Genomic DNA, 25,575 nt, shown 5'->3' with positions numbered 1-25,575 from the left:
TGTGCATGTCCATTCTGATGCCTCCTGGAGTAAGGATAAAACCAAGAAATTCTACTTAGGTGACGTGAAAAAAGCATTTTTCAAGCTTTGCAAACAAGCGATGTTGACGGAGCTTGGTGAGGACTGAACGAACGTGCCTGACATGATCTTGTTCCGAGGCTGAGTATACTAAGATGTCGTCTATGTACACTAAGGCGCACACATCAATTAACTCCCTTAAGACGTCATTCATGAAATACTGGAATGCCGCAGGAGCGTTGCATAACCCGAAGGGCATGACTTGATATTCAAACAAGCCGTACTTTGTACGGAAGGCGGTTTTCCATTCATCTCCTTTTCTGACCAGGTGGTAACCTCCTCGAAGGTCCAATTTGGTATAAATCTGGGCATCTTTAACTTGGTCTAGCATCTCAGGGAAAAGTGGCAAGGGGTAGCGATTCTTCACGGTGATCTGGTTCAATGGGCGGTAGTCAATACAGGTTCTCAAGTCTCCTTCCTTTTTCGGTACGAAGAACAAAGGACTGGCTGCGGGGGACTTCGAAAGACGGATAAATCTGTTTGCAAGGTACTGGTCTAAATAGGATTTCAAATGAAGGTTTTCTGGTTCTGTGAGAGCGTAGATCCTGCCGGAAGATATTTGTGCACCAGGAACAAGGTCGATCTGACAGTCATAAGGCCTGTGCCGCGGCAATGTATTGGTTTGGTCCTTTCAGAAAACATCCTGGAAATCATGGTATTCACTTGGCAGGGTATTAGTTGCTCCCAGGGTTGATACTGTCGCTCCGGGAGTCATGGGGATACAGACGTCGGGTTTCTCCTCTTGGTAATAGCAGGCAGGGGAGCAGTCACCGGGGAAGGTTAATTTTCATGCCCACCAGTCTATCAAAGGGTTGTGAGCAACCAACCATGGCATCCCTAGTATTAGGCTGAACTGAGGTGCGTTGATGAGATCGAATGAAATAGACTCCCGATGTCCTTCCTGGCACAGCAAGGTTACCCTGGCTGTGCACTGGGTTACTGGTTCGGAAGCGTTTTCTGTCCCATCCACGGTGGTTACCTTGTCCATAGTTGGCTTAGAACATAAAGGAAGCCCCATCTCTGCTGCCAGTTCTTGATCAATATAATTTCCAACTGCTCCGCTATCAATGTATGCTTCAACGGCATGCATTCTTGACGACTGTTGGTGGTTAATTAAGATCACTGGTATTGCAAAGTGCGAGGTCAGCAACTCTTTCTTCTCACTCTATAAACTGACCTCTACGTTTGTCGAGTTTGGTAGTTTTCCGATTCTTTAGCTTCATCCTTCTCTGTGGCCCCGACTGCTGTTCTTGGGGGTTTTACTGGACAGTCCTTCAGGAAATGTCCTGGTTTCCCACAATACAAACAAAGCTGTTGTCTTCTTTTGTCCTGCTCTTGTTTTGTTAATGGAGGCCGTATCCCTCCAATCTGCATGGGTTCTACAGCATTTTCAGGTACACAGGGTGTGTTTTCCCTTGGTGGAACATACACGGTCCGAGTGTCCGTCTTAGACCGGTCTGTCTTTCGGTCCTACAACCGGTGGTCTAGCTGCACGACCAGATTTATGAATTCTGCACAGTCTCTGGGTGGATCAACCACCTGGGCTAAGACGTCCTTTAATTCGCCTCGTAAGCCTCGATGGAATAACGTGGTTCTTTTGTTTTCTGGCCACCTAGCTTCGGCAACCAGTCTGTTGAAGGTAGCAATGTACGTTAACAAGTCCTGATTCCCCTGTCGCAGGGACAAGAGTTCATTGTCTAGTGCTTGTTCCTGGGTATGGCAAGCAAATGTTTTTCCATTTCTCTCTGGAACCCCCCAGTCATGTAATAGAGGATCATCATGGGTTACCAACGGCACCGACCAATCTGCTGCACTACCACTCAGGTATGATAAGACAAAAGCTACCCCAGCTTGGTCGTTTGGAAATGCTCCAGGCCTACAAAGAAAATGAAGGCAGCACTGATTGATGAATGCCGCGTACTTCCGTGGGTCGCCTGAGAACCTTTCTGGTGGTGCCAGGGGCACTGTTCCAGGTAACGTGATCTGTACCGGAGTGGGTGGTATGGCGGGGTTTTGCATCGTTGGATTGCTTCCAGGTAGAGGCGTCTGTCCTGCCTTTTTTGCAAGTATTGCCTGCTAATCTCTTAAGTGCATTCCTTGGTCACTATTAGGTCTCTCCGGAGGGCATTAGTCTCTTGTCGTGCAGAATGAACCTCAGCACGAAGCTCTCCTAGTAATTGAGCCAATTGGTCCATTTCGGATGTCTCCATTGCGCCCAGGTGGATTTGTTATGGTAGGCTTTGCATTCTGTTACGCTCACCTGGTATCCACAGGGATGCCACCCAGCCGGGTTACTCACTGGTATGCTTCTCAGCTTTGCCCTGATGTGGTCTACGGGGAAGGTTCTACCTGAAGATACAGGAGGACTGTGTTCAAGACTGACCGACTGGGGTAAGTATCCACCCTCCACCCCCGTATGATTTCAGTCCCTCTGGCGCCCTCTCCTCACCTTGTGGTAGAATTAGGCGTGCTCTCCGTCCTGCCTTCTTTGCAGGGGTGCGTTGTTTTTCATGGGGGAGTGCGGTCCAGTTACTTCACGGACGCCGGCCCGTTTTATATTGTTCAGGTAGGTCTTATTGCTGTTCTTTAGTTTTGTTGCTATCCTGCATGCCTTTCTTTGTTTAAAATGTCTCTTTTTTCTCCCTTAGGTATGCGGAGCTTCAGCGCGGCGAACTGGCTTGGTTGAGCCCCGCTGGTAAATGATGGCGCATTAAGAGCGCTAAGGTGCGGTAAGTAAGTGCTATGCGCTGCAAAGTCTTGCATTTGCTAACCTGTGTTTTCCTTCCTTGTAGGTTGCGATATTCTTCAGCGCGAGTGGAATGTCTGGAGTGGTGCCAGCCGAGAGGCGGCCAGCCAGGTAAGCCTTTTGAGCAGTTTGTAATTTGTAAATGTCTCTACTGCTTTCTTTAATGTTGCCTCTATCTTCCTCTTTCAGGTCGTTCTGTCCGGGAGGCGTGCAGATTCGAGGAAGCTGTTCTCAGTAGCTGCAAGTGTTTAAAGATGAAGACTGCAGGTAAGATGCTGCTGCTAATGATGTTCCTTTTGTCTCCTTGCAGGTTCTGCTTCTCAGAGGTTCGAGGGAATAGCTGGACATGGTGAGCGTCACGTTGCAAGCTGCAAAGTAACGCAAAGCGTGTTGTCTTGCTCGGGTGTGGTTTAAATGGCCCCAACAAAATAGTCCAGGTAAAGTAGTCCCTAGGCTTCCACACTCAAAACACTAGACCGCATAGCTTGGTTCTTAGGAACCAAGCTATGTGGATGCCTCCATGTTGGCTGACAATACAATAAAGTAGTTCCCAAGCACATTGTTTTTCATGGTGTATGAGCCTGGCGCCATAGGCGCCAGGACTGGCCCCATGAGGGCTTTTGAAGAGGATGCCAGGCTCTAGAGGCCCGAGTCCTGACTCCACCTGGCCAATGGGTTTGCCAGAGGGGTTTTGGGCGAGGGTCGTGACAATTGTAGACATCCAAGTTCTGCTGTTCCTGTTGAGGAGGAAGGCAAGGGTTCAGACCGAGACGAGGGGGACAGAGGTAACTGCACCGAATAGAGAACAACAGCAGCCACCGATTTTTAACTTAGCCAACATTGAACTTACACAGGGCCAGATATCGGTCCTCACGAAGGGCCTGTCTTTCGTCCCCACCGTAGAAACGTATTGGTATGACTCAGAGATGGAGATCCGCAAATTTCTGAGGAAAGTCAGGCTCCGGACCTTCTTCAGAGAACATCCAATGGACCAGGGGGACGATATCATGGACAAAGGCTTCCACACCCCCTCTACTTTCACCCCAGCAGACGGACAGATCCCCATTGAACTGCTAACATTTGAAAAATGTGTTCTACAAGATTTCGAAAAACTAAAGGACAGTAAGAACACTAGACATGTGGGTGGATATCACAACCTCACCAGGATTGAAAAACAAGCACTCCTAGAGTTACGTAACAACAAGGGCATCATTATCAAGCCAGTGGACAAAGGGGGGGGGGGGTCGCAATTATGTCTACAACGCAATATAAGAACATGGTACTAGCCATTCTAGGGGATCGGGAATGTTACACCCCGCTCCGCAAAGACCCAACAAAAGACATAGGTCTGGAAATATCACAAGCAGTTGACTACGCACGGGAACGGAATTGGATTTCCCCCAAAGAAGCAGAGTTTCTGACAACACCGGGAGGCAGGACTCCATGCTTCTACGCCCTACCTAAGATACACAAAGACTCAATCAACCCGCCAGGGAGACCAATAGTCTCAGGATGTGGGTCGATTTTAGAACCGTTGAGCAAGTTTGTGGACAGATTCCTGCAACCACTCAGCATTCAACCTAATACGTACCTGAGAGATACTGCGCATACTATTAGCATTTTTGAAAACTTACCCTTCGATCCAGACACCCAATATCTAGTTACAATGGATATAAAAGCGCTTTACTCCAACATCCCCCAAGAAGATGCCACAGAATGCATGAGGGAGTGGCTTACCAGCAACCCTACTCAAAATAGGGTTCCAACGAACTTCATAATTGAACTGATGACCTTGGCCCTTCAGCGTAACTTTTTCACATTTGACAAACAAATATATCTTCAAATTAAGGGCACGGCAATGGGGGCAGCATTTGCCCCCAGCCTGGCCATTCTGTATATGGCAAAATACGAAGAACAACATGTATTCTCCCAACAGAACCAATGGAAAGAACAGCTACACCACTAGCATAGATACATCGATGATGTGATTTTCATCTGGACAGGGCAATTGGACCAGCTTTTACAATTTTGGGAATGGTTGAACTCGTGCAACAGTAACATACAGTTCACTATAGAACACAATAAATCCAGGATCACTTTCCTTGACCTCGAGATCCAACACCACGAGGGAAAATTGATTTGTAACCTTCACCGGAAAAATACAGATAGGAATACTCTTCTCCACCACACGAGCAACCACCCATTACACACCAAACAAAATTTACCCTACGGTCAATTTCTAAGGATACGCAGAAACTGCACACAGAAAGAAGACTTTAGAATGCATGCAGAGAGAGACCCTTTCCCAGAGACTGAAAAATAGGGGATATCCTACAAGACTCTTAAATCAATCCATGAAGAGAGCCTTAAACATGAACCGAGACAGCTCATTCAAATAAGAGAACAAGAACCCCGTGAAGAAGAAGACCGGATCACAAGTGCCATGACACATGGCAAACACACTGCAGCAATCAAAAGAATTGTACAGAAACACTGGCACATTGGCAAACTAAATCTTCCAGAGGAAGAATCTCCAAGATTTGCCTAGAAGAGGGATAAAAACCTGAAAGAACACTTGACACACTCATTATTTCAGGCTGAACCCTCACGTACAGGTCAGAGAATACTACGACCCATACAGTGCCATTATCCATGTGGTAACTGTGTGGCTTGTCGTTTCACCATGAAAATGAGATCTTTCAAAATCGGACAAAGGATCTGGATTCTAAAGGACTTCACTGTAAAAGTGCTCAAGTGATCTACTGCATTGAATGCCCATGTGGCCTTAAGTATGTCGGACAGACAATGAGATCTGTCCATTTGAGAATCTCCGAGCAGAGATCTAAAATCAGGTGCAAAACACTGACAGCACCACTGGTCCCACACTTCATAGAGGCTAGACACACGACCAATGATATGAAGTGGTGGGTTCTAGAAAAAGTTAAAGGAGGACCAGATCTTACACATAGCGTTCTGCATAAGGAATCACGGTGGATACATCGTTTAAACACATACCACCAAGGACTAAATGAAGTCTTTCATCCGGTCACTTAGAAAACAGACACAGGAGACATAGGGGCACTAGGATCCCACACTAAACAATTTTTGCATATAGAGGTACAAGTCCCTTACCCACCCACAATAAGAGAGGATACAATGTATCAGCCCCTCCCCTTCTCCTCGCGACTGTAGTTTTAGCATCCAGTCCCTTCTACACATGAGATTGGTGCCCAAACACATCAAACTACAATGTCCACTTATCACTACCCTGCCAACCACCCAACAGTGTTTTAGTAGGATGCGCGCCTACCATACAGCATTGGCAACCACAAATAATCACCATTTAGCTCCTTACTCATCAGTATGGCGCCACAGGCTGTTTTAACGCCCACCTGCGAGCTACGCGCCCCGTGTCAACCGCTATAACTAGATTTTACTGCCTTGGACTACAACTCCCATGAGTCTCGTAGTCCTGCAGCAACCAAGGCCTCCGGGATCACGTGCCCCAATCAGGCACGCTGCCCACGTTCTCATGGCAACGAAAGTGTCATACATGTACGCGGCTTTCGTTTTTATGACAACGCTAGCAGCACAGCAAAACCAGAGCTGACGGCTGCTGACAGAGACGCGGACAGCCCTCGTCCCTCTTACATAGAAGCCACTGCCACTGGGAGACAAGTAAGTTAGATGCCTAAGGCAGACCCCAAGTGCACGATTAGCCACAGGTATTTTGCAACGAAGCACCTTTTCTGGGCACGCACTTCCACGTCGAGTCTTACGATCCATTTTGCATGCCATAACTAGCGATGCACACAAGCAGATGTATGCGTCCTACTAAACATTAAGCCATGAAGTTTTTTCTCACGGGGCATGCATATTCACGCTAGGCTTTCCCCTACATTTCTGCCTGCAGAAACAGGAAACACACATGCTCACGGGAGCACCTGCATGTGTAATGCTGGATATTTTGCCCTTACTAGGTCCGGCCACTAACTAGAACTAGCTGCACACGCTCCAAAAAGCACTGCAACCAGCTACTATTTTTGTCAGCTAACCAACGGCTAGCACAGATTTATAAAACAATATAAATCTATATACAATTACACCACCCCCTTTTCAGGCCTCAGTTTACCTGGGAACGGGTATGTCCTCTATGCATATAATGGATTCCGGTTTTTTACACGTAGGAACCAGTGTTCTGCTAGGCACTGACCAGTATTCCTCCTCCACTTTTTCTTCCTCTTGTTTCTCTTCTTCTTTCTTGCCATCCCATTGGTCCCCTACAGATTTATTATACCCTGAACCGGGACCAAAGAAAGAAATACGGACACCACAGTCCGCACAACTAGCACCTGCATTAGGTACAGCGGCAACCCCACAGGAAGATAAGGGGTGTCTCGTCTCTCCAGTCCACTCCACAACCCAGAACTCGGGATAAGCTCCACGGCAGGTAAAACTATTGTCAGTTGAGCAGAGAACTATCGATTCAAGTGTCAGAACTACTCTGACAGGTAATGTGAGGGCTTTCCACACCTACACAGGGTTCCGAAATAATATGCCCTGATGAAGGCGGATGCATGCGAGAGCCACAAGACCGCCGAAATGTGAATAGCTGGGATATCTCCACTCAGTACCACGTTGGCAAAGAATTCTTTTACCACACCAAGACCCACAGGTTGGGCAAAATTGAAGCCCAAAGAAAATAAATTTAACCAAACCCTATGGACAAAGGATTAGTTTAGTTATACCTATCCATATAGGGAATTAAGTGAATCTAACTAGCAAAGAACTCCCTACACAACTACTGCATTTGAGTTTCCCCCAAGTTTTGTTGTATGTTTTTCTTCCCTCTGTATTTTTCGTTGGATTGCACTTAGTAGCACACCTGTTGTAATTTTAACTCTTGTTTGTCAAGTTGCCTTTATGCTTCAAAACAATTTACGTATGTTTTCTCTTATATCTTCGCACAATGCACCATGAAACTGAATGATCCATGTTATGTGTATTCATGTACTACACTTTGAAGAAATCAATATAAAGTCTTCTAAAAAATGCACAAATGTTTTGGAGGAAATAATTTTTCCGAATGAGTATTTCATTTATGATTTTGAATTGCTCCATGACTATAGGTCAACATATGACTGCTGTTCTTTTCCCTCCAACCAGCTCAACTTCACTACAACAAGGACAAATGCCAGTACTAGTGAATTGAGACAATCTATAGCACTCTCGAAAATAAATTGTTGTTTGTTTGCTCCCCTAGAACCCACTTTTAATTAGATTGAACCAAGAGGGTAGGGTACACCTATGTTTTATGAACTCCTGTTCCCACAGACCCAGGGACACTAAAGAAACACTGGCGGAGACATTCATGGGTTCATCAACCAGTAAGTGAAAGTTTCCACTTGCCCTTTTACATGGTCAGTTGACCCACAAGCATAACAATTTCCAAATGTCTTCATGAATGGAGGTTTTTTCTGAACTCCTTCTGGTTTAGCACCAGGAGGTACACTAGCCCGATTCGTTTTCCCTTATGGCTTACCTTTGTTATGTTTGGGGCTCTCTTTTGGAGTGGAGGTATTAGAATTCTCTTTGTTGTCTTTCTTGTGCTGCTTTCCTTTATCCTTCTTCTGAGTTGCCCCAGAATCCTTGTGAGTGCCCCGTTGGCAACCCACAAGTCAGCAGCCCTTGCTAACTTCTTTGGATCAATTTGCTTAGAGTCAGCCAAGTGCTGTCTCAGCTCAGGAGAGCAGGCATCATAAATAGACTCCAACATAAACAGATTTCTCATACCTTCATAAATATTAACTTTGTAACCCTTAACCCATCCATCTAAGTTTTTCAAACAGTCACACACCCAGGTAGCCCAAGGGGTACCATCATGCTTTTTGAGGGTTCTAAACCTCTTAAGATATTGGGAAGAGGTCTTCCCAAACCTAGCTATTAAAGCTAGTTTCACACTTTCATATTCCATTTTATCAACTTCTCCCATTTCCATTACAACATCAAATGCAACAGGGGGTAGCCTAGAAAAGAGCCAAGGAATCAACGGTTTCCCTGTAACGTTCTGAATCCCATGGTTATATTCAAAAGTTGCCAGCCAATCCAACATATCAAGCTTAACCTCATGCATACTTACTGCTTCTTTGGGCATGCGAGGCCTCTTAGGACTGGAAGACCTAGAAGACTCTGGGAGAGAACCATTCTCAAGAGACAACTTTTTCATTTCAAGTGCATTATTCAACTTCATTTCTCTGAGTTTAAATTCTTGATGCTTAATTTCAGTTTGGCCTTGGATTCATTTAAAATCTAACTCAAGTCTCATTCTTTCCAGAGAGACAATTTCAGTTCTCGGTGTTGGACCTGATGGGGTCCCTGTGGTCAACGGTTTAGGCCTATGAGCAGGTAGAGATAAAACAGGGCCTACATTTTGAGACTCTTCTGCTTCATCTAACTCATCCATAACATTTGAGCTGGACTCTGAAACATTATCATCCTCATCATCATTTTCCATATTTGCTGCAGGGGTAGGGGTTTTAGACCCACTCCTCAGACTTTGGTATTCCAACAACGTTTCTATCAATTGAACCTTTTTGCTTTTTACAGTGAGGTTCCTAGCTTTACACATATCTCTCAATTGATCAACTGTTAAAGTGACTAGGGTCTCCTGTCTGTAGCTATCATATCAGACACGATAAAACAATTGCTTCTCTAGTGGTGCTTAGCCTTGGGAAGGTTTTTTGAATAAAAGGTAAGAGCAGCACTCTCAGTGTAAGAACTATACTTTTATCCCACCACTGTACACCGGTGTTAGGCAGAATCACACGCAGTACCCTTTGGGAACACTACACACAATTAAGACTACAAGTGTCAGTACAATTTCACCTTTGGTATTACACATAGGTCTAGCAATCACAGTGATTCAAACAAAAACTTTCTTGGTAAAAGAATATAAATTTATTTACACTGTCATTTGGAAACCATTCCACTAGCAAGAGCAGCTCAATATCACAATCTAATACACAACAATACACAACAAATCAGTTTCTGAACAAGTTCAGCTCCCGTAGTGGGAGCAAAATGGCACGTCAGTTACTTTAAAAAGTGGTAAAAAGACAAGGTTGTAAGAATCAAAAGCACAAATACTTTCAGAGGTAGGGCAAAGAGTTTCAGTTCACTACAACCAGCAATTCAATTCTATAGGCCTGAGCCAAAGTCAATGGTTCAGAGTCTTGGATAGGATAGCACACCACGGGTTTAGAAGTAGTTGGTCAGACGAAAAGTTAGATGTTGGTTTAGGGAAGGACAAGCCTTCCAAATAGGGAAAGTTTTACAAACTTTCACCGCAGCCGAACTTCTGAACCGCACTTGCACAGTACCTTTAAAATGAAGAAGAGCTGTAGCTGAGGTAGTTGTTCCTGGCAGTTCCTGCAGATCTCGCTGTTCCTGAGCTTCAGTCGTGGGATCAAGAAGGAGGACATTGGGAGGACATCGGGAGGTTCCTGCACTGCCCAGGGAAGAGGCCACAAGCTTGACAAAACATCGGTTTAAGGTGTGAGTGCTTTAAAGACCACAAACTGGTATCCTTCCCACTGGCTGTCCGGTTTTCAACAGCACTCTGAAGAAAAGGTGGTTGTTCCCACCAAACTCAAAGGAAGAAGGTAACCTTGAAGGGCTTCTCTGTCGATGGAGTTTCAGGCAATTCGGACCTGAAGCAGGGCTTCACCGGTGGACCAGGTGTTGCAGCAGTCGTCTTCCTTCAACTCGTCTTTGGTTCTTTCGTTCCAGTGGTCGACTCTGCTTTCCAAGTCCCAGAGGCCTGCTTTTAAACAGTTTTCCCCCATTCATTCCAGCCTGGCTGTCACTCACACAACAGGGTGGCTGTCCTTGCCGGACAGCCAGCTGGCCAATCATGGCAGAGTGCATTCAGGTCTCCTAGGAGACTAAGCACCGGGAGTTTCGGGCACCTCCCTCACATCTTGTCCACCCCAGACACTCAGGCGCCAGAGGAGGGCTTCAGCACTGAAGCCCGCCAAAGGCCAACAAACAAAGGGACCAAACTTGGTTTGGCGCGGAGCGTTAAACACAAGAAGGACAATTTCTAAAAAACAGTGAAAAAAGTCAACCGGAGTCTGTTTTTACAGATAGTTCTTGGGCGCCATATTGGAAAACATGGCTGACCTGATTTTTAGTTACCGGTGTTCGCGGTCGGAAAAATCATGGTATTTTGTTAAAAACCACTGCCTCCAGCCATTTCAAGTAGAAAAGGGTAACATTTTACTGTTACATGAGTGTTTAGGCTCATGGGATGTTAGGCAACCCCTCCAGCACTCTATAGGAAGATAGTGTGTGCTGGGTCCGTAAATTTAAACAGACTAGTAAATGCAATTTAACTTTACATGCTCTGGGAGATAGTAATGAAGTAGTCAGTCCCAGAGAAGGTATTTAAACCTTGGGGAGTCTGAAAGACACCCATGTGCCACTGCACTGAAGGTGTTGTGTGACACACAAGGAAAATATGATGCCTGTGGGGTTGTTTTAAAACTCCATATCCAAGAACACAAAAGTAAAACACACATCAATATACATGAAAGAGTGGGGAAAAAAGGCTCACACTCTTTCCAGGTAAAAATTAAAATCCTAGATATCCAGCAAAGTTGCTGGGGGTCTCAAAAGGTAAGGGAAATTAGCACATTCTTGAGAATTCTCCCTAAGACACTGCCATTTTGTTACAAGTGCGATTCCTTGGCTTCTCAGTGAGGTTTACCCATAGGGGCCTTGAGTCCCAAAACACTGTCTTCCCCAATAACATGAAGCAGCAAACTTGAGTTGGGGACTATATTATGTTTACCAGTAGGGTAATCAGGTCCCCTTACAGTTCAGGTACAGTATCAATCAGAGGGATTTCGGTTGTCAGGCTCTCACAACATCCACCAGTGCACCCTGACTCAGCAGAATCATAGGTTACATTTTATAGCGAGAAACCATGTTAGCTGCCAGGACAGAGCGTCTGGGGCCCTTTTTTAAATTACCCTGGATGGTAGTTGTCTCCCCCTCGATATTTCCTTTCCTGTGTTGGTACATACAACAAACAACAATACGAGTAGATCCTTTTTGGACGCTAGTTCAGACAGAACTAAAATTACATTTACACACATGAACCCCCGATACATCCACCCCGTCCAAAACAGATAGTTGATGATGTAGGAGTGTCACCGGGTGAGATAAGATGGGCGGTTAGCGCCAACAGGCAATGCAGCATTAACCCTCCTTCTGTTCAGCTGGCATGAGCACATTTACAGGCCCCATATTAGGCCCTTCACAAAAACACCCCTCCCCTCTCCTACCTGCAACTTCCCGTGCTCCGATATTCCGAGGGAACTTTTAGTCCCAGGATCTACCATACAGGTAAATAGCTACCCCCTGCCCCCTCATAGTTGTTCCCACATTTTCATGGGATCCAGTGAGGTCCGGACTGTTCAAAAGAACTTGGTTGAAGATCTGGCCATAAGGTGATAGTCCCGTTGCCAGCATCAAAGTTACTGGGCTATATCTTGAAGTATCAATGACAGGTGTTTCTAAACTATCCATATCAAGGGCCATATCTGTGTCTTTGACCATATCCGTAGGTGTGCAGGATCTGTCCCGCCCCAAATGAGGTTTAACAGTCAGCCCCCCGGAAGGTGTGAGGCTATCCACAGCCTTGACCAAATCCTCTATAACCGGGTGCTCAAAACTGCCAGGTGCACCTACACCCCTTTCAGTCGTCCCTGGATCCAACTTGTTTGCCTGTAGGTCTTGCACAGTTGTCCCTCCTTTCCAGGGATCCAGACTTACAGGACCGTTGGAGGAACCGAAAAACAGATTCATTTCACTAATAAGGGTATGAACCTCCCCAACCTTCTTGTTCTTGGTTGTGGGGATAATGAGGGGGCGGTAGAAATGTTCCGCTTAAGAGTCAGGATTTTCCGTTTTGGTGAAAGCAAGGGCAAATAAGGAAGCACACTGGGTGTATTAGCTGGCAAAGATACAGCATGTCGGGCGTATGGAATAGACGGAGACACACTGCTATACAAATTCTGGCAGCCACTGGAAGTCATTTTAAATAAAGTTTTAGATATGCACCACTACCTCAGTTCATGCTGCGGGCGCAGAAATGCGGCAGTAAAGAGCTCCCCCAGGCTCCGAGCACACTTCCTTCTCCTCCTCCACACACGTTGAAACAATGATCTTACCCAGGAATCCTTTGTGCGGCTCGAGAGTCAAGGCGTCCTCCTCCCGCCACTCTCCTAGCTGACTGACTGACAGAGCTCAAGAATAAAGTACATGTGGAGCTGCACCTTTGTTTGTCTTCATTTACCAATGGAATTCAGCAAAGCCCCCAGGTGCTGAACACCCTTCAGGTACAAAACACCTACAGCCTTGACCCCCGCGGCTTCGGCCTCGCGGGGGTCTGTCAAAGTTCTTTATTTTATGTTCTTTATTTGTTTTGGTCAAAACTGACCTTTACAAAATAGCAACATTAAATAAAAAAAATGTACATTTATATTCATTATTTCATCCATACAAGTTGTTAAGTACATTTCGTAACAGAATTTAAAAATATCATTTAACAAAATTTCATTTAACAAAAGGGGATTTAAGAGTTGAACGCAGGAGTCAGACGAAAGAGAGAGGAGAAAAGAAAAATAATTATCATCCAAGCCAGTATGATGTTTTTGTCTTTTGACAGACTCTTACTGCCCCCTGTTTTCTGAACTTTCAGACAGTTTTCTTCTGGATAAAATCCAAAAACCACTGACAACCCAAGGCCATTTCTTTGGCGAGTGTATTTATTTATAAGGGCAATGCCAAGGCTCTGTGAATAATGATCATGGATAGTCAAGAGAACCTGGCCTACTGCTATTGTTAGGGCTATGTTGTGCCCTGAGATCAACAGGTTCCAAAAGATTTCTGAGAGCAACCAGTCCTCTTTGTCCACAAATTTGGTGAAATATTTTGCTCTTAGATCCCATGTGCCGTTGCAGTGCCGAAGTAAGTGGCTCAAATTTTGATTGCCTGGGTTTGCGCAGATGTTGCACAACTTGATTGCATTTTGCTTTTGCCCTCTGATGTTCAGTATTTCTCCTGTGTGAATAATATTTAGGCGAAACCTTAAGAATGTATTTCTCGATTCCCAGGCTGTACATTTCATTAGATAGTTTGGCAGTTGACCCAATTTCTTGTCCACTACTAGGAAGCTGTTCCAGGATTAATTTGACGCATTTTCTCGATAGTTCTGATCCAGTCCCTACTTTCGATGTTTTTTTTTGCTTTCAGAGGGTTGGTAATCGGGATTTCGATAGTAGTATCTGCCTCATTCAGAACTCTCGAGGCCTTTTGTTCCAGATGTTCTAAAATCTTCGATTTATGAGATCGTAGATGTAAATTGATATCTTCATATAACTAATTTTTTTGATGCTCTACTATTAGCCTGTACAGGGAAAGTAGCCTCCATTCAACTAATGACTCGAGAGATTTGAGGCCCAATTCAAACCTGAGGGCTGGCATGGGGAGGCATATTGGAAAGCCTAAGGACCTCTTCCAGATCTGTCCTTCCACTTTTTGCCAGTCCAAATCCCAAAGTAATGGTTTGGTCTCCAGGCCATACAAAATTATAGGGACTATTTTTGCAACATAGAATTTCAATAGAGGTATGATGGAGAATTTGCAGAGTTTGTGAAAAATCTTCATTTGCGGCACTGTTTTTTCCTATTTTGCCAATTGATGGGAAGGCGTGCACTACATAGCCCAGATTTACTGCCTCCTCTACTCTTGGAATAACTTCGCCTTCTAGTACCCAACCTGCAAATTTTATGTGTTTATTCAGATGTTTGTACACTATGATCTTTGATTTCTTAGGGTTGATTAAGAGGCCATTTATTTTGGTGTATTCATTCAATCCGTTCAGGAGATGTTGTAGACCCACTGCAGTCCTGTCAATCAAAACAATATCACCGGCATAGGCGAGCCAGTGTACATTGGTTGTGTTGATCACTGGACTCGCCAATACCCAGGACTGCAGAAAAGGTCCTAAATTTGGCAGATATAAATTGAAGAAAAAGGACACACCCAGACAGCCTTGTCTGACCCCTTTCTCAACCATGATCGGATCAGTGAGGTGACCGGCCTCGCCTAGCCGAACCATTAGTGAGGTATTTTTATGAAGTTCTATTAGCATAGGCAGCAGGCCACTTGGCATGCCCCAGTCCCTCATTTTAACCCATAGGCATTCTCTTATCAAGAGGTCAAAGGCTCTGGAAAAGTCTATGCAAGCTCCATATATGGGCTCCTCTCCCACCTCTCTCAAATGGCCCATGCTTCCAGATCCTTCAACAAAATCCTCATGAAAATCTTGCTTTCAATATCAAGGAGGGCGATTGGTCTGTAGTTCTCCGGTTATGACTGATCGCCCCCCTTTGTAGAATGGAATTATAATTAATTGCTTCCAGGAGGAAGGAAAGATATGTCTTGCCAGGATCTCTTTAAATAGATGGCATAATAAATTCGCCCAGGTGTTAGGGTTGTGTTTTAGGACCTGGTAGGTTAAGCCATTGGGGCCGGCCGCCTTAGAAGACAAAGCTTTTGTTATTAGGTCTCTATTGACTCTATGTCGAAAATGAGTTCCCATTTGGCACTCTCCATCTTGCTTCCTTGAGTCTCTCCAAAATATTTTTAAAGTTTTTGGTGAGATACACTGTCCAGATTCTTTCTGGTACCAGATAATACTGAGTATTGCTGTTGTTCTTTTTTTGTCCAGACTATTGATAATAGACCAGAAGTTTCTGCTATTGTCCTTACAGAGGGCCTCCAGCATCTGCTTGTTATCTTGTTGGTGGCGTGCAAGTCTTCTCGAGAGAGACCACTGCTTTTACGCCCACCTTTATATTTTTTTTCAGGCCCACGTTTCTTCATCAAACGAGTGTTGGTGAGGAGTAATTTTCTGTAACCAACTTGAGCTTGGAGGGTAAACTGACCAGATACATTTCTCAAAATGTTCAGGGTGACAGTTTTCCTTTTGTTCTCTCGAGGCGATAGCGACAAGGTTGTCATTTAATTTCTTCCCTTCTCTTATGCACTTCACCAGGGTTACTTTGCCTTTACTAAAAGCCAAATCGTGGGCATATGTTTCGGCTTGCGTGATGGTAATATCCAATATGACTATTTTTAGGTGGGCGTGGTCACTCCCTTCCCCCCAGATGGTTTCCATATATATATCTTTTGCCAAAATACCTTTGGATACAAAGACATAATCCAAAATGGAGGAGGAATTGACCCGGGACCAAGAAGGACCTGATGGGATATCGCCTGGCACAGCCCCATTCAACATGTTAAGGCCCCATGAATTCAAATAGTTCACCCATTGTTCCCCATTCTTGGATTCTTTTGCCCGACTTGGATTGGTCCTGTGATTTGGAGTTGGCTACACTATGCATTAAGATCCCCTGCCAGGATCACATAGGCCTCTCCATAATCCAAGGCTATCTTTTCCATTAATATTGATGATGAGGAGTGAAGGCCTGAAGATTAATCTGGGCAGGGTTTCAATAAACATTCACTACTATGAACTGCACCCGCCCTGCTGAAAATTGTAAAGCAACTTTGCATTTCAAGATACCGTTCTTGTTACTATGTATTAATGTAACATCCTTGCTTAATGAGTTCCTAATTCCCAACAAAAGCCCCCCCGATGTACGACCCTTAGCTTTCTGGATTGCTGGTACTGTGAAAATTGTGTAGCCCTCTATTTGTATGGGAAGAATTAACCCGGTCTCTTGAAAGAGGACGATGTCAGTATTACAAAAGAGGATGTTTCTCCATCTTTCAGTTGAAAAGGTTTTTCGGCCGCGGGTGTTCCAGCTTGCCAGATTTAATTTGTCCTGCCTAAAGATTATGTTGCCCCAAGCCCAGTTTTTGAAGCACTTGTGTGAGAATCTCAGGCAGAGTGGCTATCATATTATCCTCTGGCTCCCTGGAATTCCCAAGAGAGTTTGAAGATGTAGTATGGTTCAGTGAAACTTCGTGTCTTGGAGACTTCCCAATCTTGTTTTCATCATTAGCCTTTTCTGTTTCCTCAGGTTAAGTGAAGAAGACCTGTAGATACATTTTCTCCAGTTCTTTTTTGTTGTTTTCTATTGCTTTCCATGCTTTTGTTGATGTGAGTCACGCCTCTGCAAATTTTGAGTTACTTCTATTCGGGATTTCAAGCATTCTATGTCTCCTGTCCCAAAAAGATAAAGATTTGGAATCTTGTTGAAGTAACCCAGAAGTGCCCCTCTACAGAGGGAGTTGTACAATGGAATCTCGTTTGTTGCTTTAAGCCACATTTTTGGGATTGCATATTCTGAATCTTTTGTGTTCTCCTGTTCTATGGGCAAGTTTTTCTCCAGAGGCATTTTGGGCTGAGAATTCTCCAGCTAGTGTTCCCTAGTCGGACAGTTTTTAGCTGTGTCATTTGACTCTTCCCCAATTACCGTTGTTTTGCCCTGCCCATTTTTACTTCCAGCAGTCATGGAGTTCATGGAATGTCCCAACAAGCATCGTTTCAGGAAGATTGGTTAAATTTTTCTAATTGCTTCTTGTGCAGGGACAATTGCTGTCTTTGGTAAGGGCTTGGGCCCCTTCATGAAAATACGTGCCCACAGTGGACCTTTTATTGAGGGGCTCCACTTCATGTTGTTCTTCTCTCCCTTCTCATCTCTTTTGTTTAATAGGCTTGAGAGATTATTGATCTCTGTCCCCAGGTGTTGTAAGTCTTCCATGCATATTGTTTGAGGATCTGTTAGTTGGCCCCCACTTGCACTTATTATTTCAATCTGCTCGGAGGCCTGTGGGTTTTGTATGTAATCTGCAGCTTTTTTCCTGGCATTTTTCTTGCCTGCAAAGATTTTATGGGACACTTTTTCAATTAAGTTTTTTTTTTGCCCCATTAGTAGCTAAATGAGTCTCTTGTTCTTCTTAATCTCTTCCCTTTGACGATTCTTCTGATATATTTAGCCCTACTATGGTGTTTGTTTGCTCATCAGAAGTTCTTGTTTTTCCCTTCTGTTTATTTACTGTATTTGTTCGTTTTTTTCTGAGAGCAATAGGGAAAGCAGTAGTGCATTTCCTTTTTACTTCTCTTTTTTTGGCTTTCCTTCTGCCCTTTGAATGCTGCTTGCCTGCCTCAGTCCATTCGGATGTACATACCTTCTGTTTCTGAGTCAGAATGTCTGGGCCTACTTGCTGAAACTCAACTGCTCCATCTTCCACTACATGTGCCAATCTTCTGAATTCCTCTAGCACCAATTCGGAGAGAGGAGTGTCTTCAAAGAGATTGTTATGTTGCTCTTCTGCTCTTTAGTCTTTCTCTTCTCCATTCTTTTCCCTGGTGACAGATTTCAGCAGAGATAGAGTTTCATGAAGCAGGGTGTTTTGTTTGTCCTCGTCTTTTTTTTTGTTCCTCAAGGACCCTTTCGATGGCTGAGAGATCTGGTCCTTGCTTTGCTGTTTCTACCCTGAGATCTTTTAGAGATGGTATAGTAATTGCGGTGATTGTAGTGGTTAACCCTACTAGAGTTGCCTCTATATTGGCCGACTCTTTGGTCAGTTCCAGAAGTGTTCCCGCCTGTATTTGGACCTCTGTCTTAAGATGTTCAAAGACTGTCACTAGTGAGTTGAGGAAAAAATTCAGCACTGAAAGAGTTGCTGCCCCTGTTTGGCCATTGTCCGCCTTATCTGTTGTGTGTTGACATACTGGCTTTGGTGTTAAAGATTTGTAATTTTCTTGTGTACTGGTAATTTCTACTTGCTTTGAGTCCAACTCAAGGGAAGCTTCCCTCATTGCTTAACACACAATGTCACTTCTTTTTTTACAGTGTTTAAGTGAAAAGGTTCATAGCTTCCTTGGGGCATTTGATCATCTCTCGTTGGTGTCACTGCGATCTCAATATGTAGGTTGTTCAGGATTTTATTTTAGCCGAAATGATCTCGTCTATTATTTTCTGTATTTTTTGTTGTTGTGGTAGTGTATTCTAACCCCCGCTTCCAAAAGTGTGTTATATCAGAGGATGTACCAACTTGATTTGTTCTTTGCGCATGCGGGAGTAGTTATTGGATTGGGTGAGCTGTGTAGCATGGATTGTGGTTCTTGACCTCCAATTTCCTCTACATCTGAGCCATCCCACTCTGGACATCTATGATCATCCAGAAGAACCTTGCTGCGCAGCTTCATATTTCCCAAGCTTTGTATTTTTCTTCTTTCTATTTTTTGCTTTCGCTTAACTATAAGTGTGCTTGTCTCAATTTTCCTTCCGTCGCTTTTCTTCTTTTATAGATTGCCTTACTCCGCAGCCCTCCCCTAGTACACCAGCCCTTACTGCAGAAAATAACTAAACTTATATATTTTTTCACATTAATAGGGAAATTATGCACCTTAATAGCAGAGTATCGTAGCCACTAGTATGCACTACTGCGCCCTCTAAGAGGATGGGGTGCTGTGGAGTTCTGTGAGTACGGCTCTTTTTGATTCCCTTCAGTCCAACACAATCTGTACAATTTAATGTATCAAAGCTTTTATTTTTTGTTTTTGTATGGGACGAAGTGCTAATTAGCACTGATGGCAACCAAGTATGTCAATGGGAATCAAACGTGGGCCGCCCACCTTTAATATGCCGTGATGCAATGAAAATAGCTTTCAACTTAGGTATGGCAGTTCAAAAAGCAGCGCTGTCTCTTACCACCAGGCAATGCAATTTGGCTGAAGATGTCTTCACTTTACTTCCTCTGGGTGAGTCGCTGAGCTTTTCGAGCTTTCCGTGTCCTTCAATGTCACTGCCGGTCTCTGTGCTATTGTGTGTGGGGCCTAGGTGCCTTGAAGTATCTGCTTCGCTGTGGGCTATTTTACTGGCTCCTCCAACTCCCCAGCCACAAACAGTCCTGCAAAATGCGCCGCCCTTGTCTCCGCGGCCGGGCTTCTCGCCGCAAGGGTGACGCGCACTGGGTGATGAGGCTGACTTCCTAGTCACGTGTCCAATCACGTGTCCCGGAACAAGGAAGTGGTTTTAAAGGGGCAGAGCCCAAATTCAGGCGGCCCAATGACGACGTGTCGTGTTGAGTCAAAATGCTGCAGGTGCTCGAGCCTTTATTTGTATTTGTATTTTGTTTATTTGTATAGCGCAGACCAGGCCCAAGGGCAACCAGGTGCATATCTTGGCAGAACATTACAGGTATGACATATCATCACAATGGTACCAACAGATTGTAAACAAAATATACAATTGATGTTACAAATCAAGGCAATAAGCAAAACAGTAATGCCGGAGCAGAGCAAAACTGGGTCCAGAGTCAGAAGCGCGGTTGTTAGTGAGATGTAGCTAGCCAAAGCTTGGCTTTGTGTTTGAATAGGTTACATGACGGTAAGGTTCTGATAGTAAGTGGTACGGTGTTCCAAAGCTTGGCTGCCAAGACAGGGAAGCTGGCACCCCCAGCGGTTTGCAGCTTGAATCTAGGGATCGCAAGACCTTGGGATTGTGCAGATCTAAGTGCTCGCGCTGGTATATGTTGAGTGAATCGCGAGGCTAGATATGTAGGGGCCTGGTGGTTGACACATTTGTATGTAAGGGCCAGTGCTTTCAGAGAGATCCTTTTGTACAAGATATACTCCGTGCCAGCTCCAGAATTACCATCACATTACAACTCGACAGCAACTTCTGCTCACCAGCCATGGGCGTAAATTTAGAGGGGGCGCGGGGACAAAGGTGTTTGTTCTCCTCAACTTTTGTGGCACAATATTGTCTCCCACTCATTTGACAGGGGGCCCTTTCATTTAGATGTCATGCCCCCACCAACATTTTCAGCAAAGTTACTCCACTGCTTATCACAAGTCATAACTTTCGTTATTGAATCTTGTAGTATTCTAGCTATCTATCCGAACTGGGTGCACACAGTGCTGCTAGTAGAATACAGCTATGTCATATAGAATGTTATGGGACCAGAGGGTTCCAAGAGCTACAGTTGGGGACACAGGATGGGAGAACCTTACTGAAAGGATGTCATCTATTTAGCTCCCTACCTTTCTGACTAACTAGCCCTGTAACTAAGTAATAAACGTACTCCTTTTATATATACTGGTCTCCTGTGTCTTACTTGAATCCTGATGTCTTCTTACCATCCTCCTACACTACAAATCTGTAATCAAGATGTAACACTTAAACCGTATTTATTAACAGGGAATGTATCCCTCTAACATGTTAATTACATGGCATGTGCTTTTTTAATTCAAGAACCCATGAAAGTGAATAATACAAAACATACTGGGGGTCATTACGACCCCGGCGTTAAGGGGTTAACGGTGCTGTAAAAGGCTGCAGCGTTGTTAACCCCTTAACGCCTTACTACGAGGTCCCTTTGCGGCTCCCGACCTTAACGGCTGGTCTGGACCCGTCGTTAACGTAGGGACCCGCAAAGGGACCTTGATGGCAATTACGGTACCGCAATTTGCGGTACCGTAATTGCCGCCTTCCACATTCCCATTGAGCCCTATGTGGCAAAAATGGGAATGGGGAAGGGCCATGGAGAAAGGGGGGATTACCGCCCTGCCAACCTTGGAATGGGGTGGCAATTCCCCTTTTCTCCATGGCGGACTCCGGCATGGACCGTGATGCTAATAGCACCATGGTTTAGCGCCGGAGTCCTAATGAGGGCCCCTGTCTAGAAAGGTTTACTGGGTTAAACAACGCATTTCCACATTACTAAATAATTATTCACAATCATAAAAGTGACGAATTACAAGTACATCTAATGTGGTGTGTTTCGACCCAGTAATACATTATGTTATGTAAAAAAATAATGTACACTGTGTCCATCACCACCGTGGTGTTATTGTCTGAAAGCATGCTCTGTTGTGCTCTTGCCCGAGGTGAACAAGATGGTGGACTGTGGAAGAATGGAGGAGCAGGGGTGAGAGGAAAGGGGAGCAAATGAGAGGAAAGGAGAGGAGAAAGGATGATACACGTGGACATATAAATGAGGAGACAATGCGGCTTGGGCGGGGAGAATATGGTTGCGGTGGTGGGAATGCCTGTGCAGTCACTGCTGATCGATCAGATGGATGTTGATCTGAAGAGAGGTGATTAAACCCGCTCATAAAGCCGAGCATTGTCTGGGAAAGTAGATTCCAATACATTGTGAGTGGTACTAAAGGTAGTCAGTGCTTGGTTGTGTGAGGGAAGCAATAAGTGCTCAAATGTGCCATTGAAGTATGGAGGCTCCGCCACTAGATGAAGTTTATAAAATCCCCATCCTTTCGCAGATAGGCCAATATGTGAAAGGTCAAACTGTGTTGACAGAAGCGCCAGGGGAGGGGGAAAGTGGGGAAAGAGGAGACATGAGGTAAGAAGAGAGCAGGAAATGTTGCCTCCAAATGCGCTTAGAGCTCTCTGCACCGCGTAGGTTATATTCAGTGCCAAAGTCATTTTTGCCAAATCTAAGATGGCCGTGAAAGCGTCTGCCTGGACGTGGCGTGATGCTTGGGCTTCAGAAGGAAAGGGTGGATTTAGCTCCTCCTGCCACCCCATAGCACCACTCCTTTCAATTGAATGTTGGTGAAACACATGTAGTACGAACCATTAAAGTGCCAAGCAACACAAGGAAAGCTCTAATAAAGAAGCATGAGGTTCATGAAAAGCCTTTAGTGTGAGAATACTATGATCGCAGGCAGCAGTCGAAAAACCAGACCATTCTTTCTTGGTTGCCAAAGTCCCCTTCCTCCGCCAGCACAGCTCCTAATCAGTGGCTCCTAACCAACTATTATCTGGCTATTATTGGATGCTTAATAGCAGGACAATAGGTAAAACCTGGGCTGCTTTGCCGGACCTCCTGCCTATTTGAAGGAATGTCGTTTTCAAAACTTAAGGATCTGAGGAAGCCCGCTAGTGTTGAAAAGCATGTGAGAGACTAAATATGGGAAGGAGCTTTGCGGTGGCCAGCGGTTGATGAGAAAGGCATTGCCGGAACTAGAACGGGTTCCGAAGACCTCTTTGGAAGGGATCTGGGAGGTGACAAACCATCTCAAGCAGCTGCAGCAGGGGCAGCACGGTGTCAGACTAGTGAACATGCTGCAGAAAGGGTGTCAATCCCCCAAAATTACCATAGAAACAGCAAACCTGATAGCAATAGAGGTGGTCGGAACAGGTGTCACGGTGACGATGGAAGAAAGAACGTTTGGAAAACCCTAAAGATGAAGAGTATACTTCTACTGGACTACTGAGGAGGAAGGCAGATAATCCAGCCCGCCCAGAGTTGAGCTGGGTCAGAATCCAGAGGATTTAAGAAATGCAGGGAACAAGGAAGCAAACAGCAGGTCCTGTACTCTGCAGAATTAAACCATAGCAAAGCATCTTCCAAAAGATAAAAGGAGAGTGGTCATACATGTTACAAGTAACACAAGAATGGCGAGTCAAGTCCTGAGAGAGGAGATTCCTCTGGCGGGCCTTCGGGAGATTCTACTGCTGAGGTCAGTGTGTGCCCCAGATTCACTGATGGAGGGGGCACTGGGACCAAGGTTCCTGAAGACTACCCCAAGAGGTGGAAAGAAAAGCTGGATCATGGCAGGGCATACATCAGCAAATTATGCGCCAACCTGTGCAGGTCTGCCTGTGCAGAAACAGAACTGTTTAGGCATGCCTGTGGCACTCCTGCAGAACTCTCAGGATAGCATTTCTGCTGTTTCTAGTGGAACAAATGCCACCGAAGGCAGAGAAGGTGTGAAACATTTCATGTAGAGCCCATGTGGGGCCTGTACAAACGGACAGACAGGGTCTGGGGGAACAAAATATCCAGATGATTTTTGAAGACAATAGGCTGCAGGGTGGACAGAAGTGAGATAAGGGTACTAGGAACAACGCTTGCGAGGGGCTTGTGCTTGCCCAAGAAAATATACAGGATCAGGAACGTCCTGTGGCTGTGATTAACATTGGTGCTAACCCAGAGGGGCAGTAACAAAACTGAAGGTTGATGACTGGAAGGTTTTGAGTCAATTACAACCACTGGCATTGCTCCGGGCAACCCGACAGAGCTTCGAATTTCAACCTGGGATGCCATTACATAAGGAGAAAGAATATATGCAAATCAGGCCTGGTCCCACTCCTGAATGGGAGTGGGACCAAGCCTGTCCTAGTAGCCTGTCCAGCCCAGGCTACTAGATCACATCCCTTCTGAACTAGAGTACAAAGAACCATGGCTATGGTACATGCTCATTGGCCATCTTCATTGAGGTGTAACTTGGCCTTCAGCAGGGTCAGGATCCATGTCTGGACATACCCGTCCCACACAGGGGTTAACCGTCACAAAAACGGATTGCTCTTGCAAGTTAGATATAGAGCCCTTTAACTGGAAACACACCGGCCTTCCCTGCTTTGTGGTAGCTTTCACGTGAGCATGTGCCTACGCATACATACATTTGGTGACTGCAGGTCCATAAGCATACCATGACTGGAGATGATTTTCCTATCACCAGCGTGTAGCTAGATTTTGTTTTTTTGTGATCGAATTGATCTTTTCATTATTTTTTGGTTACTGCAAGACCGAGGTTAGAAACAAATGCAAACCTCACCTTTTGCAGACTGTACTCACTTTTGGAACTTTTAATGCTTTCCATTCTGGGCGTTCTCCCCTTGTCCAGATAGTCCACAGAGCTGATGTCTTCATTTTCTTTATATTTGAGTGAAAAGACAGCTGTGGCTATAAGAGGGCCTGCATGAACAGTAAACAAAAAAATAACAATTTACAGTTCATAACCACATCCCTGAAAAGTATTAAAACAAACTAAGAGATCCTCTCTGTCCACACCATCAATACACATAGAGATAAGTGAGGTGCCAATGTTGAACCCAGATCGGATCCCCAAAAGACTAACTTGTTGCATGATCGCTCATCTAGGCTAAGGAGTGGTTCTCCTCTTTCCAAATGAATCAGGGGCAAAACAAAGGGCCAACCCACAATCACCACATTTGCCTGACCAGGGTTCATTTATTTGTCCATCTACCACTACCAACTACGGCCCCCATAACAGGTAGATTTAGTGTCTACAATTCTCCATTAACTAAGTGAATTTCAGTTAGAAACTTCAATATCTAAGCTCAAACTCCACATTTAAGAAATACTCCGGCATTCATTAATGAATGCACTACAGCATTTAAACCTTAATTAATCACCGATTTTCCCCAATCATGCCCACAGGCACATGCTGGATTTCATCTTTTTACAAGACCGCCATTTCCTTTTAATAGACATGCCCAAACCACTGGGATGGTCAGACCATTATTCGATTGGTTTAAAAGTGACACGGCTTAATTTCCACACAAACCATAAAACGAGAAGTCTGGTATGGATCTGGGAAGATCCCACATCTTGAAATTCCAATGAGCTTGACTCTACAGATTTCCTTCAAGAAAGAAATGTCCTTTGACTAAGACACTTTCAATATCGTATTCCGATGCACAACTTCAACTCACAGTACTATACCTGGCTCTACAAAATAATTCTGGGATTTATTCAATGCCACAAACAGAACTTGTATCATAATAACACAAAGAATGCTCTTCAATACTTCATTTGTATTTGGGTAATGAAGACACATGCATAATGCCATGCTTAATACATAAATACATATGATATATGATATGATAAGATATGGCATTTATAAAGCGCCCATACACAATAGTTTCAGGGCG

The 25,575-nt window shown here is 44.7% G+C and overlaps 1 protein-coding gene across 1 annotated transcript in view; it reads right to left on the bottom strand.

The window, feature by feature from the left end:
- LOC138510497 (zinc finger protein ZFP2-like) overlaps positions 1-25,575 on the bottom strand; it is a 303,907-nt gene that overhangs the window by 178,286 nt on the left and 100,046 nt on the right. Inside the window, exon 3 of the mRNA XM_069626192.1 lies at positions 24,476-24,595. Within this exon, the coding sequence (XP_069482293.1) occupies positions 24,476-24,595 (120 nt within the window). The remainder of the gene's footprint in view (positions 1-24,475; positions 24,596-25,575) is intronic.

The sequence above is a fragment of the Ambystoma mexicanum genome, chromosome 6p, assembly GCF_040938575.1.
Source record: "Ambystoma mexicanum isolate Mex_15411 chromosome 6p, UKY_AmexF1_1, whole genome shotgun sequence".
Classification (NCBI taxonomy): Eukaryota; Metazoa; Chordata; class Amphibia; order Caudata; family Ambystomatidae; genus Ambystoma; species Ambystoma mexicanum.
Note: the sequence above shows the minus strand (reverse complement) of the source record. Positions and strands in the feature narration are given on the sequence as shown.